Source organism: Microtus ochrogaster, unplaced genomic scaffold (assembly GCF_000317375.1).
Source record: "Microtus ochrogaster isolate Prairie Vole_2 unplaced genomic scaffold, MicOch1.0 UNK22, whole genome shotgun sequence".
NCBI lineage: Eukaryota > Metazoa > Chordata > Mammalia > Rodentia > Cricetidae > Microtus > Microtus ochrogaster.
Window position 1 is genome coordinate 87,128 of NW_004949120.1, and position 19,558 is coordinate 106,685.

Sequence of the window (19,558 nt, forward strand, 5' to 3'; positions counted from 1 at the left end):
GTGTTAGCGTGTGTGTAAGCAGGTACTGGTGTGCCTTGTGTGAATGTATGCGTATTAGCGTGTGTGTAAGCAGGTACTGGTGTGCCTTATGTGAATGTATGCGTGTTAGCATGTGTAAGCAGGTACTGGTGTGCCTTATGTGAATGTATGCGTGTTAGCGTGTGTGTAAGCAGGTACTGGTGTGCCTTGTGTGAATGTATGCGTGTTAGTGTGTGTGTAAGCAGGTACTGGTGTGCCTTGTGTGAATGTATGCGTGTTAGTGTGTGTGTAAGCACACATGCATGGAGGGGCAAGATTGGTGTCAGGTGGCCCCTCAATTTCTCCACATTATATTGAGGCAGGTTCTCTCGCTGAACCCAGATTCTGTTGCTGTGCCTAGTCTGGCTTAGTCAGCTTGCTTAGGGAATGCCATCTCCATCTTATATTTAGGGATTAAAGGTTAGCTGCTTCCCAGACACCCATATGTGGCTCTTTGCTGTCCATGACTCCAATTCCAGAGGATTTGGCATCCTCTTCTGGTACCAGGCATACACACAGTATACATAAATACGTCAGGCAAAATACTTATACACATAAAATCAAAATGAATCCTTAAAAAACAAAACAAAAACCAGACACGCTTCTGTGGCCAAGAACAGCACTCATCAGTGGGTGGGATTTAAGAGCCTGTCTATTTCACAGCGCAATAGGAAGTCCCATTGCAGTAGGACCACCTCCCCAGCTGTGTGGGATTTTGAGGGTTTTTTTGTACCACGTATGAGATTCCTGTGCAGTGGGCCCCAGATTCATTCAAATGCAGTTGTTTTTACTTACAATGGTCATGCCTATTTCACCAGCGTGGTTATCCTGTCTGCCAGGTCAGTATTGCAGCTTGCAGAGTTCACAGCTGGGTAAGAAGCTTGATTTTTTATTTTTACTTTTTGAAACAGGGTCTTACTGTGTAGCCCTGGTTGGCACAGAACTTGTTATGTAGACCAGGCTGTCCTCAAACCCTGCTTCCCAAATGCTGGGATTAAAGGTGTGCACATACTTTCTTACAAGAGTATATTTTATAAATTCTTAGAAAGTAATTATTAAAGGTGTGCACATACTTTCTTACAAGAGTATATTTTATAAATTCTTAGAAAGTAATTATTGGTGCTAGGGGTGTAGCTCAGTGACAGTGCCTGTGCTTACTATATGTCATAGGTTAATCCCTAGCCTTTCCCCTATACCCAAATTTAGAATTCTGTCAGTTTAAATTTGCTCACTTTATATCATTAGTCCAGCAACCTATCTTTTAAATTTCATGGTAAAGGCTCAGAGCATCGCATCAAAAATGGTACTATCACTGATATACTGTTCTAGGGAATTCTTTATAAAGTCTTGTCTTTATTATTGCTCTATTGCTGTAAGGAGACACCATGAACAAGGCAACTTATAAGAGAGCATTTAACTGGGGCATGGTTTACAGTTTCAGAGGGTGAGTTCGTAACCATCACGGAGGAGAACATGACAGCAGGCAGGCAGATTGGCATAGTACTGGAGCAGTAGCTCAGTTTATGTTTCATCCACAGGCAGCAGGCAGAAGCCTCAAAGCCCACCTCCAGAGACACACCTCCTCCAACAAGGCCACACCTAATTCTTCCCAGAGTCCAACTGGGGACCAAGCGTTCAGACAGGAGACTGTGGGGCCGTTCTCATTCAGACCACCACAAAGTTCCTCCGACGGTTCAGTTCCTCATTCATCCATGGTCATGCTACCAAGTAAATAATCACTTAGTTTTTAGAACTGAAAGAAAAGAGAAAAATTTTACTTTCCTTGTTTTCTTGACCCCTTTATTGTGTTGAAACATCAACCATGGCTTTTACCACAGTTCCTTCTACATTCTTAATCCTACTCCTTTTGTTACATTCGTACTGCATTATTTGAAACAGAATATTACTTGCCTCAAAAAGTAGGAGGTATAGGATCTGGAGAGATGGTTTAGCAGTTAAGAATATGCCGCTCTTCCAGAGGACCCAGGTTCAGTTCCCAGCACCCACACAGTGGCTCACAGCATCTTATCTCCGGTTCCAGGGAATTAGGATGCCCCTTCCAATCTGTGGGCACTAGACATGCGTGCAGTATACATACATGCAGGTAAAATACACACCAAAATAAGTCTAAAAAAGTTAAATAAGAAAGTAGGCGCTAGCTGAGCATGATGGCACATATCTTTAATCCCAGTCCTCGGGAGGCAGAGGCAGGAGGTTTTCTATGAGTTTGAGGCTAAGCTGGTCTACAGAGTGAGTTCCAGGACAGCCAGGCTTTTTACACAGAGAAACTCTGTCCTGAAAAACAAAACAAACAAAAAACCAAAAACAAAACAAAAAAGAAGAAAAAGTAGAAGCTATAAAATGTTACATGTTTAAAATCCTGGGGAAAGTTGTTTATTATCTAGCTCAGTGCATAGTAATGTTTTAAATGATCTTTGGATTGCTTAATATTGATTGGTCAACGTTAATTTTTTTTCCTATTTAAAATTGTGTTATGGAATCCTGAAGTCATCAGAGGCTAAAATGGAAGACCCACCTGTGTATACTCCTGAAGCTGCAAAAATGAGTGATTCCCAAGGGGATGGAGAACATTTTGTTCAGCCACCTTCAGGTAAGCTTGAGGAGCACTGACTTTAACACACACATCCTGAGAGAACCGCTGCTCCACAGACGCTCCACCTCAAAGGCCTGGAACATTGAGTGGCTTTGCTACTACAAGTGCTTTTTAAGTGGAGTTTGTTTGCAGCTAGGAAATAGCCAGCATGCCATTTCCACATTTCTCAGTGAAGCTTGGAATCCAGAGAGTAACAGTTCTCTTTGAAGGAGCCACCAGCTTTTGTACAATTTCAATAGCATATAATCACGTTTGTATTTGTGAGCTGGAAGCTCAACTTGGAGGTTAAAATTGAAAATTACCTTTAAAAATTACCTTAAGGTAAAAGTAGAAAAGAATACATTTTTTTGTAGGTGTTTAGTTATTCATTATGTCCTTAAAGGAAATGCTAGCAGATGAACTTGTTCAGTACGTATCATATCCACTTTGAATATTTTCTCATACTGTATAGAAGTTACTGCAACAGCAATTGAATCATGATCATGATTTTAGCTTTTCACAGGTTTCTATGGTTTTAAACATCTTTTCTGAATTGAAAAGATAAAAATGTGAGATGGACGTTGTGTTCCTTTTTTTTTCCTAAATAATGAATTCAGGAATGTGACTTCACAAGTGTTGTGAGCTCCTGAGTAGTGGAATGTGCCTTCTGACTCTAAATACTATTTGAGATAGTCTGTACTGGTCGGCCTTGAACTCAGAGATCCACCTGCCTCAGCCTGCTGAGTGCTGGGGTTACAGGTAGAGGCTTTCAATCAGGCTTTTCGAATTATGGTTTTTCCATTTGTCAGAGTTCCACTTAATTCTTGTTTGCTCATTGGTTTTGAAGGAACAGGCTAACACTGGTCAGGAGTGTAGGACAGAAACAGGGCTATAAAGTTCCCTTCTGCACTTTTATTATATCTGGTCTTTTTTTTTCTTCTGTATGTGAGTTCTATATATAGGCCACACAATAGTGAGATCCTGTATCTAAATAAATGAAAACAGAAAAGCCCAGAATTTCATCACAGACCACATAAAATAGTATACATGTCAATAGCAAAACAAGTGGCAGATAACGTCTACTTGTTTCTTGATTTCTCAGGACTTTGTAAAATTGGTATATCAGACTTTTGGGATCACTTCATATAAAGTGATGGGACCCTACCTAGTAAGAAGTCCTAATTTTAAAAGAATCAGGGTGTTTGATTTGTATTGTTTGCCCTTTTATTCCTGTCTTCTCTTGGTTCCTACTAAAAATAATAGCATCTCTTCTGTGATGGAGTTGCCAGATATGAATTTGTTTCATTAGGCTTTCTAATCCTTTCTTCTCCAATTCTGTGGTTCTGTTTGAGGAGCCAAGACTGCTTCTAGTAAAATAATCTCTAGTGTGACCTGAATATTAGTAGCTACTTGTTTATAAACTCATCAGGTTCTGTGGCCTCCATCTAGACCGTTTGGGAAGTGCCGCTCTAACTTGTCTTTTCATGGGAGCCTGCAAAGGATTTCTTCTGGTCTCCCTGGCAGTGCAGTCAGCTTGTTCTCTGTACCTCAGCAGCGACCCATGCCAAGTTTCTTTGCTGGCTATACACACCTGGCAGGATTATTAATCCTTTGAGATATGTACCATGCTCCTTTTACTTCTATCATTTTAATGTAAGTCTTTGTATGTCTGTTTTCTTTCATAACCCATGTAATTAAAAATGTTTTTATCTTTAAATTTTTGATGTGTATATGTGGCATATATGTCTGTGTGCACATATGTATGTATATGTGTGCACTCATGGATGAGACATGTAGAGGTCAGCGATTGAGGTTAAGTGTCTTCCTCTGTTGCTGTCTCTTCATTGAACCTAGAACTCACTGGCCAGCAAGCCTCTGAGCTCCATTTGTCTCTGGGCTTGATGTCCTCTGCCAAGCTCAGCTTGAGTGTGGGGTATCCAAACTAAGATTCTCATTCTCTCATAGCTGTTTTCCCACCGAACCATTTCCTAAGTCCCGCCCTCTCAAGAATGATGATTTGTGTGCGGATGCACATGTGTATATGAGACCGAGAGACTTGTCCCACTGTGTACTCTGTGCATGTGGTCAAGAACAAGGTGCAGGAGTTAGTTGGTTCTGTCCTTCATGTAGGTCCCAAGATCAAACTCATATATGTCATCATACTGATGGCCAGAGACTTAACTTTCTAAGTCATTTTACTAGGCTTAAAAAAAAAACAAAACCCAAAACCTGCTTTTCTTATAGAAAGTAGACTACAAAAGCAAGTAGAATGTTAATTATACCTATGGCACAGTTATTGAATGCTTATATTACATGTGCTTTGAAGTTTCTTCTTGCTGTAGGAATGGTTACATTTTCTTAGTGCATTAGTAGTTCCTTTCAGTATGTAAGAGAAAACAAGCCATTGCTGTTGACAACTCATGTTGTAAGACAGAAAATCAGTGTCATTAAGTGTACAGTCACATGCTTAGAAGCAAATCTGGAAACCAAAGATGTTATTGTGAGGTACTTGTGTGCTGTTTGAATTAGGAAGTATCAATGTTTTCCATAATAGTGTGGTCCTTTAAGTTACAATATCCCATAACTGGTCTCACTGTTTACTACCAGAAGTTAAAGTGCATTTTGCTAATCAGTCAGTACAACCCTTGGCAAGAAAGATGGAGCTGCTGCCTGAAACTTCTTCCCTCCCACAAAAAGGTCTGAAGATTCCTGGTTTAGAACATTCGAGCATGGAAGGACCAATAGCAGTAAGTAAAAGCTAACTTACTATGAGCAAGACACAGTCATACACTTCATTAGGATCTTACAACTTAATATTGACCAATATTACAATGTCCAAGCGTTGTGTGGACTTGATTATCGGCAGCTCCTTCTCTTATCTGAACCAGAATCTGTCAGCACTTGGAACAGAAGAGTTACGGCAACGAGAACACTATCTCAAGCAGAAAAGAGATAAGCTAATGTCCATGAGAAAGGATATGAGGGCAAAACAGATCCAGAATACTGAGCAAAAAGGAAAGCCTACCAGGGAGGTGGAGGTATGGCTAGTTTAATGTGTCAACTGTGCAAAGCAAGGGAAGAGATTTTGGTTTGTGTAATAAAGTCTTCAACGAATTTTGCTGCTTGATCCACTCAAATGAACCATCTGCTAGTACAACTGCTAAGTCTTCTCTCGGGAGAATTTAGCTGGGAATTCTGTGAGGCAGAAATAATCATTTCATTATACAGTTTTGTTGACTTCCCATGCTGAGTTCCTTAGGGTTGATGGTCTGTCTTACCTTAGCCATTTGAGAAACTTGGTTGTTGACTTTTAAGTTGTACTGAAAATGCCCTTTTTGTTCTTTTGAAGCATGTTGAGAATTTTAGACATATAAAGCTAATTTTTAATTTTTGCCTTTTCTTCTTTTTTTCTTAAAGGAAATGACAGAGAAGCCAGAAATGACAGCAGAAGAGAAACAAACATTAATAAAGAGGCGACTACTTGCAGAGAAACTTAAAGAAGAAGTTATTAATAAGTAATATGAAGAGTTAGCAAAACAGTCCAAATTTTCTTAAAAATAAATTATTTAATCCTTAAACAAGACTGTTAGTTTCAAGCAAATACCTGCTTTCTAAATGCAACTATAAGCTCACTATTATTATTTTTAAACAGGTAAAGGGCAAGAGGGAAGGCAGTTTAACAGAAATTTCTGATAGAGCCAGGTATGGTGTTGCATGCCTATAATCCTAGCACCCAGGATGCGCAAGCAAGCAGGAGGATCAGGAATTCAAGGTCATCCTTCGGCACAGATCAAACTGGAGGGCAGCCTAGGTTACCTGAATCTGTCTCAAACAACCTAAATAAATAAAATAAGACAAAAATGTGCATGTTTTCTCTTCCAAAGGGGATACAGAGAGAAACTGGTCAATAGCGCATGCTTTCATTCATTCTTCCTAGACACTGTGTTATGATACACAGCCATGGTATAGTAGTCAACCAGACTGACAGGGGTCCCAGCTTTCACAGGGTTATGGAGGGCCTAAAGTGCAGTGTCAGAAGGGGAAAGGCCAGTGATGAAGTGGCAAGCTGGCTGCGCTGCCTCGAGCAGATAAGCTGTAAACTCAGCAGGTGGTTGCAGAGAAGAGGGTATACAGTAATTTAGAACTTTCAAGCTGAACCAGAGCATGTGTGAATAGTAGAGGTAGCATGTGAAGTGTTAGGGTAACGTGGAAATTGTGGAGAATTGGAAACTTACTTTTATTTTTGAAAGTGTGGCTGCTGTAGCAAGACTGGTGTACTGGTGGAGATGTGGGTTTACACAGTATGATGCAACCCAAAGGCAGTATCTTGGACAAAAGCCAAAGGGCTTTATATTTGAAGCAGAAAAATAAGACTTGGAAAAATTAATGGAAATGTAGAAAATTAGAACCTTTTCTATAAAAGTCATAAAAACAGACAAAAGGATCAAGTGACTGAACCTGAGGAAAATGTGACTTACCAGTTGTCTCTGTAAAGCTCTGGGAAAATACTAGTCTATCTGCTTAAAGGTAACCAGAAGGATCCTGCGTTCAGAACCTTGCAGTTACACTTTATACGCACCCTTTTCTACTCAACATTTTTTTTTTTAAAAACATTTTGTGTGTCTATGGGCATGTCTATGCCACAATGCCTGTTGGTCAGGGGCCAGTTTGTACTGTTGAGTTCCGGGGATCAGACAGACTTGGCAGCAGTTGACCTCAACTGGGGTTTTTCTAAAATTTCACCAAACCTACTTGAATCTAAAATTGTTATTTAGGCTCCAACCTTCAGAAAAACCAGTGATAAAAACACATTAATCTGTTTCATGTAACTTTTTATTAAAAATAGCTTTTTATTAGGTACATGTTTACAGATATTTTTAGGACCTAAGGCATACAGATGTGTGCTCTGACTTGAACTGATGGAGATCACGCTATAAGCACCCCAGCCTGCATCAGGGTCCTCACGACAACAGTTAATGTGGAATTTTCCTAGTTGTGCCTTCCAAGGATCCATTCATCTTGTGAGCATATGCATTACACAACCGTTGCCCTTATTTTTTAAGAAGACATTCATTTCTGCTGTAAGAAACACTTTCCCATACTAGTGACTTAAAAGTTTGAAGTTCCTCAGAAAGGAAAATCAAAAGAGTCTTTATAAGGTTTATAGACAATACTTTGCACTTAAGTTATATAAGAGTAAGAACAGAACAGTTACATACATCAGAGCTGATGGAAGAGGCTTGACAACACTGCTTGGAAGAATGCCCACTCATTCAGTAGCTCAATGATGCCAGGTGAAGGGACTGCAGCTCGACTGTGACATGAGTGGAGGTTAGCTGTATGTGCACCTCGGTATAGAGGTGAAAATGGCTTCACACTGTGGTACTCTGACACTTAGGATTGACCAAGGCTTATCTCCTGTAAGCTGTATTGATTGTTGACTCTTGCTTGCAATTGCATTTAAGACTCTGATCTAATGGTTTATAACAAGTCTTTATGGATTTTATGAGCTCTTAAAAGAAAACGGAAATTAGACATATCTCAAAAATAGTTTACTTATATTTACAACAAAACAAACACAAGCCTCAATCATGGAATTACAGGGTCACGTTTTAATTCCAGAATTTTACATTATATCACCACATGTATACAAATGGTGTAAAACAAGTACAGTGGTATTTTTAATACAAAATAAACATCTGTTTTATGAAAAAAACTATACTTTATATCTACACAGACAGCCCATCTTTTCCAAACAATAGCCAAAATTAAAATTAACTCTAAAATCTCCACCACAGGAAGCTGCTTTTAAGCTATTCCAGGAGAATGGACCCACAACACACTACAGAGATGTTCCAAAGACTGCAGCTGGAATTACTATGTTTTAGAATTGTTTTTCCCAATGCATTAAATTGTAGTTTGGGGTCATTTTTCTTGTCTCAGCAAAGATCTCAGATCATAGATGAGCAAACTAACATTAAAATATTTACAATTAACTCGCTGTTCTAAAAATAAAAGCTCTTAATAGTTTGCCTCAGTTATTTTAAATTCATTTACGTACATGGAATGTGCTTTTTATTCTCTTAAAAATGCAATTTTCATGTGACACCCTCGTCTGGAAGTTTCCTGTGCTATGCTGCATGACTCTGACACTTCTATAACCTCTAGAGAAAATGGCTTCTAGATAGTAAATGTCACTTAGTTCAGCACCATTCTTTATTGGTCTCTATAAATTTGTCAGTAGCTGTGAGGAGACCTACACCTAGCTGTACTGAGGAAGCAGAGTGACTGTCCTGGGGAGTACTGGGAACACCCTCTCCCAGCCACTCCTGAGTTTTGAGGAGGACCATTTCAGAATACTGCTGTTGTGATTTTTGGCTGCTGTTACCCCTAAAAGTGCTGACTTTAAGAAAACCATCCGTTTGGAACCCAGCTTGTTTTTTTTATGTACTAAGTCTCTGGTGTAGAAAAACTGGTATGTGCCGTTACCTAGGGTATGTATATATGTCCTGTCAAACAGCAAAGGCTGTTTCACTTCTGTGAAATATTTAAAGAAATGGTCCCAACAATGTAACTTCATATCTAATGACAGTTCAATTTGTTTTACATAAAAATTTCTTTTAAAAAGAGGCAACTGATTTAAACAACAACATGGCCAGCACCATTATACAAGCAATGTTATTGGGTACTGAAGTCTCACAATGTTCTCTAGGTTGGACCCCCTGAAGCAACCCTGCATTAATAACCCTTCTTTTCCCAAATCTGAGACTTTCCTCGCTGGGAAGTTTTCACCCAGACTCCAACAATCACTTCTTCTTTTGGACAGCTCAAAAGGCAAACCCTTTAAATCACTAGGAAACAATGAAGTTCTCGGGGAGCCTGGTTTCTTACACTAGACTTTCCTACCTGAATAACTGAGTCTCTGCTACTCCGTGTGTGTTAAGTTCCATGAGAAAACTTTCCCATTCACACTTGAGCTCAGTGAGCAGCTACAGCGTTTTAGTTAAGACCACGTGTTGGGAGTCCCCCACCAAGTATTCTATGAGCCAAGGCGAGGCCTTTTCCTGGGGGATGATTCTTCTTCCTCATCTTCCTCTTCATCATCTGGATAGTCCACTAAGCCAACCAAACTCCCCTATAGAAGAATGAAGAACATGCTTTAACTTATTTAACCTTAAAAAAAAAAACCCAAATTAGCATGAAAAAACAGCATGGTACCAATATAGTCCATAAGATATTAGAAGTCATTTTCTAAATAGAATATGTGATGTTAAGACATTTGAATGGAAGAGGGGAATTACTTAAATTACAACAGTTTACTGTGTACTAACTGCAGGCAGTCCCACCCTCAGCTTTTCTGCTGTTTCTTGATTTTTTTTTTCATGAAACTTAAGAATTCACTTTAACAAAGTATCACAAAGAAAATGACACCCACCCTCAAACAACACCTGGAAAAGATAAAAAGCATGTTAGATATAAAGCCTCTAGTTTTTACATAAATTTATTTCATTATATATATTTTTTTCATTTTTTTTACTTTTAAGGAATAATCCACCCCACCCCAGATAGGGTTTCTCTGTGTAACAGCTCTGACTGTCCTGGAATTCACTCTCTAGATCATGCTGGCCTCGAACTCAGATATCCGTCTGTCTCTGCTTCCCGAATGTTGGGATTAAAGATGTGCGCCACGACTGACTTTTTTTTTTTTTTTAAAGATTTTATTTATTATGTATACAACACAGTGTTCTACCTTGATGTATGACTGTAGGCCAGAAGAGGACACCAGATCTCATTGTAGATGGTTGTGAGCCACCATGTGGTTGCTGGGAATTGAACTCAGGACCTCTGGAAGAACAGTCAGAGTCCTTAACCTCTGAGCCATTCTCCAGTCCCCACCACTGACTTTTTAAAGAATAATTTAAATGGCTGAAGATAGATAACAAAAACAAACAAAAATGGTTTCGCCGGGCGGTGGTGGCGCATGCCTTTAATCCCAGCACTCGGGAGGCAGAGGCAGGTGGATCTCTGTGAGTTCGAGACCAGCCTGGTCTACAAGAGCTAGTTCCAGGACAGGAACCAAAAGCTACGGAGAAACCCTGCCTGGAAAAATCAAAAAAAAAAAATTTAAATAAATAAATAAAATGGTTTCGAAAAACTAATGGTTAAAAATAAGAATGAGGTACATTTCAGGGTTTGGGCTTTTATAAGTAACAGACTCCCCTTAGAAATCTTATGAAAGATTTGGGCCCTCAGCAGAAAATGGCAGGTGTTTGCAGGCTTGCATTAATTTTGAACCAATTCTATGAAACTATGCATGCTCTACAGTAAAGGAGTTCCTAACATTGTTTAGTTTAAAACCTTTTGTACCTCTCGAAGCTAAACAAATCAAAGTAACTTGTCCTTCATAAGTGGCTCCAGATGTAAACACAGATACCTAAAAGCACCAGTGAAGGAGTAAGTGAAACACTAATATTAGTCAGAAGAGGATTGAGCATCTAGAAGCAGTTATCAGTTTATGAACTAAAGAAGGAATTATTTAGAAAATTCCTGCTTAGCTAAATTGTACATCTGAAGTTTGAATTAGAAAAGAGGCATAGGGCTTAAGTATTAGGACATAATGATTTCAGGTTTCAATGCTGCTCTATTTGTGGAGGACAGCTCACAGTGACTAAAGCTCCTGGAAGTTTACTATCTCCTTAAATTATCTAAAATGAAAGTAAATGTAAAACATGCAGATCTACAAAGACGAGAAGAAAAACAGAAGATGAAAGTTGTCAAGGATCTTTTTTGGAAAAGAGAAATCAGAGGCAAGGTAATTTGCATGACTGGAAGAAAGAACTGAATATGTGCAAGTGGATAAAGTAGTGCAAATAAAACTCATTTATCCTAAAATCTGGAACAGAGCAGGCACCAAGGAGAGAAGCTGTCAGACAGACTCTGTCTCTTGAAAGCCAGGAAATCCTCTTTCCTGTTGTCATGAAATTGTAAGAAATATGAATTCCCAAAAGACTGGTACTTATGGTCAAGAGTAAGAGTTGAGACTGAAAACTGGAAAAGTTTAACTCTGCATACCAGATACCCCTATAACCCTAAGCCTTCTCTCAGAACACAGAATCTACACTTCCCAGATGTAACATATGAATTGTGCTGTAAAAATGAACACCATGGTGAGGCCAACCTAGGGTGGCAGTGAGAGTAGGTGGAGCCCGGCACTGAGTGGGAAGAAACTAAGCTAAGCCATCTCCTCCAACTAAAGCAAATCACTGCTTTAAAACCACACAAAAGGAGTCACCTCTCTGCAGTATACAATTCAGTGTCCTTAGTGTCACAAAGCTACACAACTATCCCTCCTAATTCTTAACATTTTTGACTTTCTTCCCCAGCACTGACTCTAACCCATTAACTGCCATTCCACCTCCAACCCCTGACAGATTTATTCTCAGCTATACACTGTGTGAACCACTAATCTATGTCAGCACTGTTCTGTTTCCTTTTCTGGCTAATAGCATTGTTGGCTCAACTCGTGAACTGGCAGACATTTGTGTTGTTCCACTCTTTGACATTATAAATAATGCTATGAACAATCAATCACCACTAATTTTAGAGTCAACACATATTCAATGTTACTCTGAGAAAAGATTGTATGTATTCTATGATGGTCTTGGACCTACAATTTTCCTACTTCAGGCTTCAGAATGCTCATTACAAACAACTTGTTTCAATTTTCCTGTAGGAATGGAACTGCTTGCTGGGTCATATAGTTAATGAGTTTAGCTTTGGGAGGAAGCAGGAATTGGGCCTACTAGGCTGTGTCCCAAAGCTGCTACTTCATGTTACCTCCCCGTCATCAATGGATATGGATTGCAATTTTTCTGTATCCTAGTCAACATTTGTCCATTAAAGAAAATTATACACATTCTAGTGGGTATGAACTGCTCTTATTGTGTTACTTAAAAACCTTTTGTGTATTTGTGAGTCTAAGCCTTTCTGTCTGTGCAGTGTGGAGGAGGAGGAGCAGAGGTCACACATTACCTTGTTTAAGTCATAGACTATGGCCTGCTGTTGCATATGCCATGCTAGCTGACCTGCAAGTTTCTGGGGGATCTAATGGCTTCTCCCACTGCAGTGGGAATGCTGGGATAAAAAAAGGCACCTTCTGCGGGTTCCTGGGATTCTGAACCGTCATGCTTTCACAGCAAGTGCTTTACTCATGAGCCATCTCTTCAGTTCTTTGCCGTGCTTTTGTTTTTATTTATCTGAGTAATTTTGCCAAACTTTCTCTCATGTGCTTATTTAGGTTAATTGTATATTTATTTTCTTTGGAGAAGTGTCTGTGTATGTCCTTTGGGGCTTGATATTACTGGTAAAAGTCTGTGATATGCTCTGGACCCAACTTCTTACAGGGTTTGAATTCATGTGGTGGCCTATCTTTTTTTACTCAGTACCAGTGTCATTTCTGATCTACACCATCTTTTATTCTTTTGTCATTCATGCTCTGGGTGCTATATATAACAACCTAATTTAAGGTCATGGATATTTATTCCTGTTTTCTGAGAGCTTTGTATTTATGTTTAGGTCATTAAGTTGTTTTTTTTTAAAGATTTATTTACTAAATATGTACAGTGTTCTGCTTGCATGTATCCCTGCAGGCCAGAAGAGAGCACCAGATCTCCTTATAGATGGTTGTGAGCCACCCTGCGGGTGCTGGGAATTGAACTCAGGACCTCTGGAAGAACAGTCAGTGCTCTTAACTGCTGAGCCATCTCTCCAGCCCTCATTTAAGTTTTATATTAAGTGAGTTAGGAGTCCAACACCTCTTGATGAGGTTATTCAATATGTAATATTTGTTGAAAAGAATTTTTTTTCCTAAAAAAAATTATTTGGTTTTGGTATTTTGAGATAGATAGAGTTTCTCTGTGTAACAGCCAGCCCTAGCTGTCCTGGAACTTGCTTTGTAAACTAGCTTGGCCTCAAACTCACAGAGATCCACCTGCCTTTGCCTCTGGAGTGCTGGGATTAAAGGCATAAACCACCACGTCTAGTGATTTGTTTTCATTTTGCTTTACCTGCATGCCTATCTGTGTGAGGTTGTTGGGTGCCCTGGAATTGGCATTACAGTCAGTTGTGAGTTGCCATATGAGTGCTAGGAATTGACTCTGAGCTGTCTCTCCAGTCCTGAAAACAGTTTTTCTTATTGAATTATCTCACATCTTTTTTGAAACCTTCTTCCCCCTTTGTAGTAGCCCCCATCTTACCCTACTTCTGCCCAATTCCTGAGAACTTCAGGACTCATGATAGTTCTGCCTGGCAATCCCCTAAACAGCTTGGACTGCAGAAACAGGGAATCCTAGTCTCTATGGTTTGTTTTCTTGTTTTGAGACAAGAGCTTGTCGTGTAGATGGGAATTCATTATATAGCACAAACTGGCCTCAATGCTAGAACCCTATTGCCAGACTCTCAACTGCTGGGATTACAGGCATTTGCGACCATGCCTAATTAATTTTTTATAAGAAAAAAAATCTAATAATCACCAAGTACACAAGGAGTAAAAGATCAAAATAAAATACTAACTGTAGAAGAGGTGATCTTTTTCTTCTTTGCAACAGTCTAAGTTATAATCAAGTATAGTTTGAAGCTTGCAAGGACATTTTATCATATATCAGGAAATTATACAGTGGTAGTTGTAGTTGTTTCACTAAATACTCTAATATCTGACAATCATGGCTAAGTAATAGCAATGATGGCAACAACCTGTCTTGTTCCTGATTAAGTGGGAATATTCCTAATATTTCCTAAGTACAAAACTAACTTCTGGTGTTAGCATGTTAAGAAATTATCATTTGTTTCTATTTTTATTCAATAGTTGTATTTTAAAATAAGGTAATAAATGCAAATTTTATACAGACATACGCATAGATCGGAAATGATGTATGTCAAGTTCACATTGCTGTGGCAATTCTCAGCAATAGGGTTAGTTATTCATCTTTTTAAATTCTACCTGCAGTCTTCACTTCATTCAAACACTTGGACTTGGAAAGCTTACTAACGTAATATGCAGGGTTTCCTTTCTTATTCTGTAACAGTCACTAATAGTTTCTCTACCAGGTTTTGCTATTTTGAGACAGGATTTTGCAATGGTATTCCTGGCTAGACTCCCACTGAAATCTTAAGAGTGCACTTTAGAGAATCATCTGATACTGTAAACATTCTTTTCCATATAAATTGGGTGTTTTTTTTACTACACAGTGAAAATATTTTGTATCTTTACAGCATTTATATTCTATCTTAATTTTATAAGTAGCTGATGTCTTTGCAGTCTTCAACTGTAGCAGTTTACACTGAAGCTGAAACTAAAGACCACTAGTGAAAAAAAATCAACTACTATTTAGAAATATGGCCATAATTTGTTAGAAGTTTGAGAACAAATTAAATTTACTTCTGTCTATGCATCAGTTTTTGATGTGAAACTCTATACTGATAAGAGTTTTTGCTTTCTAAAAGTATCACTATTTTTATTGCTCCAGAAGATATAGAACAAATATATTTTGGGATATAATAGCATCAATGAGGTGAAAAATACATTTGTACTGGCTAATTAATAGCTCTGTTAATCAACTAGAAAGTGCTATCCAATAAAACAAAAGGAACAGAAAATGTTCTAAAACTCAAGAACAAATATTTAATTTCAGAATATAACAATAAAACCCACAAAGTTTCTAGAAAAAAGATTAAAATCGCATGAAAGAGCAGAGGAATAAGAAATGTCTTTGAACTTCTTTACAGTAGTAAGCTTCGGCTTTGAGAGGCTGTCAATCTGCTTATCCACTGTAGTCTACTGCAATCAAGAAGGCTAGAATAACATTTTCATTCCTGCATGGTCTCAAGTTTTACCTCTCATGATATTCTTTGCTGAGGAAACCAACAGATACACTTCATAAAAAATGAAGCATTAAGTCTAGAGAGTACAGATACCTGGGTTCTAAAAAAGACACAGTCTAAGATAGAAGATCCAGAGGTTTAGGGTAATGGTTGAGGAAGCCTCAAGAAATATCTGCAGAGAAACCAATTTAGGTGAGAACACCAAGGTTTCAATAGAGGTATTCCAAGGAGGATATATGTGGACCTGAGAAGTCTTCAAAGAACTAGCAACAGGCACATAACCTACTGTAACAAATGGACAGACAAGGGCGGCATTTACTCTAGAAAGCTACAGAGAATAAGAGCAAAGGAAAAGCTGGGCAACAGTGGAGCATGTCTTTATTCCTAGGAGGGAGGGGCAGGAGGATTTTTGTGAATTTGAAGCCAGCCTGGTCTACAGAGCCAAGGGCCAGGACAGCCAGGGCTACCCAGATAAACCCTGTTTTGAAAAACGAAAAAGGAAGAAAAGAAAACGCTTGGATCTCACCAAAGACATTACTATAAAGTATGACAGCTTTAGCCAAAAGCTTACCTCACAACAGTGCTGAAGATCTAACACTGAGAAGAGTTTACATGTTTCTGTTAAATACAAACTCAGACTTAAAAGAAAAAAAAAAAGATGCGTCCTCTTTAGATCAGTCTTCTTTGTGGTATTTATTTTTAGATGGTCTCCCTACATATCTCTACCTGGCTTGGAACTCACTAAGTAGACCAGGCTGGCCTCAAAACCTCAGAATGTACTATGTGCTTCTGCCTTTCTCTAGAGTGCTAGGATTAAGGGAGTTTGCTACCATGCTGGCCATTTTTATTTTTTATTTATTATTTTTTGGAGACAGGGTTTCTTTGTGTATCCCTGGCTATCCTGGAACTCACTCTGTAGACCAGGTTGGCCTCGAAATCAAAAATCCACCTGCCTTCTGAGTGCTCATTTTTAATTTTAAATGTCTGTGGTCATTTGAATGTAATTGGACCCCATAATCTCAAAGGGAGTTGCTCTATTTGGAGGTGTTGCTTTGTTGGAGAAAGTGTGACACTGTGGGAGCAGGCTTTGAGGTTTTCTATGCGGAGGATACCACCCAGTGTCTCAGATGACTTCCTGTTGCCTGCAAGATGTAGGTAGGTAGGTATCTCAGCTAACTACTTCAGAATCACATCTGCTTGTATGCCACCATGCTCCCCGTCATAATGATCTCAATCTCTGAAGCTGTAAGCAAGCCATCTCAATTAAATGTCTTCCTTTAGAAGAGTTATCGTGGTCATGGTGTCTAAGAGAGTGTTAGTACTCAAATTGACTCTTGTTTATTTTTTTACTGTTAACATATACTGTTAACATACTTGTTCATCTACCTCTAGATCAGCAGCTGTCTTGCATTTATACTTCTTAAAGCTAACCACGCCTTTTATGGGGGAAATGGTTCCATTTAATGAAAACTGTAAAAGTTAAAAAGAAGGTATACAAAGAGATTCCAAATATCAACTGTTTATAATATTAAACCAATGAGAAATACATATTTGTTATAAAAATTATAGAAAGGCTAATACTCTTAACTGAAAAAAGCCATTCAAATTAAGAAAATATGAACCAATTTTAAAAGGCACTATGACAGACAAAACACAGAAGATCAAATTCAACCTTACTACTGTTAGTAGAGACATACCAGGGGAAAGAGATTAATTTTAGACACACCCATATCCAACTGGTGAAGATTCAAAATTTTAACCATGCTGTTAATGTTGCACTGCACCAGGTATACTTACACACTGCTCATAGGAACAAAACGGATATAGACCTTTGAAGAGGAACTTAACAATGTGTATAGACATTCTGTTAATAATTTATCGAATAAAATATTTTAAAGTGTAATACTAATAGACCAGTGAGGTAATGGAACCAACTTAAATGCCACAATATAGGACTAGTGTCTAGGCAGGGACTGGGACTATGCTCACATCTATTATGACTTTTAGCTAAATAAAATGACCGAAAAGGTCCTAACAACAGAAGGAAAAAAAATGTTCACCCTAAAATTTCTGTGATATGCAAGGTGAACCTCAAGAGTTTGCAAATAATGTTGGAAGTCAGGTTCTGAGGTCAACATAACTTTTTCATTCTTTGAAACTTCTATCTAAATCATCCTCAGGAAACAGAGTAGTTTACAGATGGAAAAGGCAAAGTTTGTGTGTAGTCTTTCTCTCACATACCTTAGTGGCTGTCACCGATGCAGCCAAGTTTGCAGTTTTGGAAGAGGACCCATTAGAACTTGCTGGTGCTGTCTGAGCCACCACAGACTTACTGTTTGTACTGTTTGTTCCATTAGCAGTACTGGGGGGATGGGAGAAAGTAAATTTGAAGCCACCAGAAGACGTCCTTTTGGGAAGGTTTTCCTTGTCTTCACTTTCTTTTGCTAAAGCAAAAATAAAATTGAGCCTTATTAAATACTGCTAAATCATAGAACTTGTCAAAGTGGCAACACACAAATTTGCCTCTGCTTTCTAAAAGTAAAGGTATGTCCATATTCTTGTTGGTCAGGATCTTAGGAACCTCAAAGAGCAGAAGGTGCACGGCTTTACCTCAGTGTTTACTAGGAACGCTATTTGCAGTCTACTGTTACTGTCCACGCACTGACTCTACCCCTCACAAGTCACCTGTTCAAATACAACTTTTAAGTATCCTAGTCTCTTACTCCTTAAAAACTACAAGTTCCTTCACTTATTTCTTCTATAGCATAAGTGTCCACTTATTTCTTTTATAGTCAAAGTGTTCAAACCCCTTTCAAGTCTTTAATATTCTGTTAACACATTTCCTAACAGCATGCACCCAACAATGGATGCAATACTTAAGCATGGCTTTTCTGCTTCTCTTGATATTACTGAGGGCAGTATCTCAACTGACTGAAGGAAAAAGAATTTGCTAAAAACAAATAAAAAGCATTCTAGGATGAGGATGGTATAGCTTAGTGGTAGAGCACTAGTCAAGCACATTCAAGGCCCTGGTTTCAAGTTCTAGCAATTACATTAAAAAAAAAAAAAAAAAAAGAAACCAATGTTCTTTAGAACAGCAATTAGCTCTTTGTTCCCCTTGGGTACTAATGAATAGGAAATGAGTCAGAATGGAGAGAATAGCTGAAAGAAAATATACTAAGTAATACTAAGTAAACTGAGTAAGTTTTCTAAGAAGAAATGTCTGTAGAATAAGTCACATTCAAAATATATGTCCAAGAGATAAATTTTGCCTTTCAACATTTAAATTTCTATTAAACATTCAAAGGGTATTTGAAAGTCAGTGATCTTTACGACATAAAATTAAAGTCATTCTGTCTTTTGAAAGACACAAGTAATATCTCAGTTCTATACAAGTAGGAAAATTACTGCAACCCCCCCCCCGCCCACACACACACGAGACAGTGTCTAATGTACCTTAGGCTGGTCTCAAACTTGCTTTGTAGCTGAGGATCACCTTCAACTTCTAATCCTCCTATGCTGGGGTTAGGAGAGGCTGCCACCATTATCTGGATTTATTTTGGTTTTTTTTTTTTTGTTTGTTTGTTTGTTTGTTTTTTTTGGAGACAGGGTCTTCCCATGCCTGGCTGAGTTCACAGTGCTTCTACAGACTCAGTTCAAGAAGGTTGGATTAGGAGTGTGTGCCACCATGCCCAACTTTCTTATTATATCTTTAATCAACTTGAATAACAGTTGAACTTTTAAAGAGCAAAGTTACCTCTCTGAGCTTACTTTGCTCAGGCTGTAAATATCAGAGGTGAAGTCTCCTGTCATTGTCTGTTAATTAATAACAGAAGCACTCACACAATTTAATCATAATGAGAATTCTCAATGAAATTCATTTTTGTAAAGAAAGCCAAGACTGCTCCACTCAGAGAAGTATGAGTAGACAACAAACTGCTAACCAAGGACAGGTGTGGTGGCACGCACAGCTATCACAGCATCTGTTAACCAAGGACAGGTGTGGTGGCATGCACAGCGATCACAGCATCTGTTAACCAAGGACAGGTGTGGTGGCATGCACAGCGA

General features: G+C 38.6%; 2 protein-coding genes across 7 annotated transcripts in view; one reads left to right on the forward strand and one right to left on the reverse strand.

The window, feature by feature from the left end:
* The window catches only part of Cfap36 (cilia and flagella associated protein 36), a 22,572-nt gene extending 16,100 nt beyond the window's left edge, over window positions 1-6,472 (forward strand). Inside the window, exons 7-11 of one of the 4 annotated variants that reach the window (XM_013353997.2) lie at window positions 858-890; window positions 2,527-2,629; window positions 5,309-5,358; window positions 5,500-5,649; window positions 6,029-6,472. In XM_013353997.2, coding sequence (XP_013209451.1) covers window positions 858-890; window positions 2,527-2,629; window positions 5,309-5,358; window positions 5,500-5,649; window positions 6,029-6,130 — 438 coding nt within the window. In that variant the 3' untranslated portion in view covers window positions 6,131-6,472. Of the gene's footprint in view, window positions 1-857; window positions 891-2,526; window positions 2,630-5,218; window positions 5,359-5,499; window positions 5,650-6,028 lie in introns of all 4 variants that reach the window. The other 3 variants (XM_013353996.2, XM_005367718.3, XM_005367717.3) reach the window with 3 other exon arrangements.
* A 956-nt stretch (window positions 6,473-7,428) lies between these two features.
* Ppp4r3b (protein phosphatase 4 regulatory subunit 3B) overlaps window positions 7,429-19,558 on the reverse strand; it is a 57,701-nt gene continuing 45,571 nt past the window's right edge. For all 3 annotated transcript variants that reach the window (XM_005367719.3, XM_026789564.1, XM_026789565.1), the window contains 2 exons: window positions 17,732-17,934; window positions 7,429-9,746 (listed from right to left, as the gene is read on the reverse strand). In XM_005367719.3, the coding sequence (XP_005367776.1) occupies window positions 9,651-9,746; window positions 17,732-17,934 (299 nt within the window). In that variant the 3' untranslated portion in view covers window positions 7,429-9,650. The remainder of the gene's footprint in view (window positions 9,747-17,731; window positions 17,935-19,558) is intronic.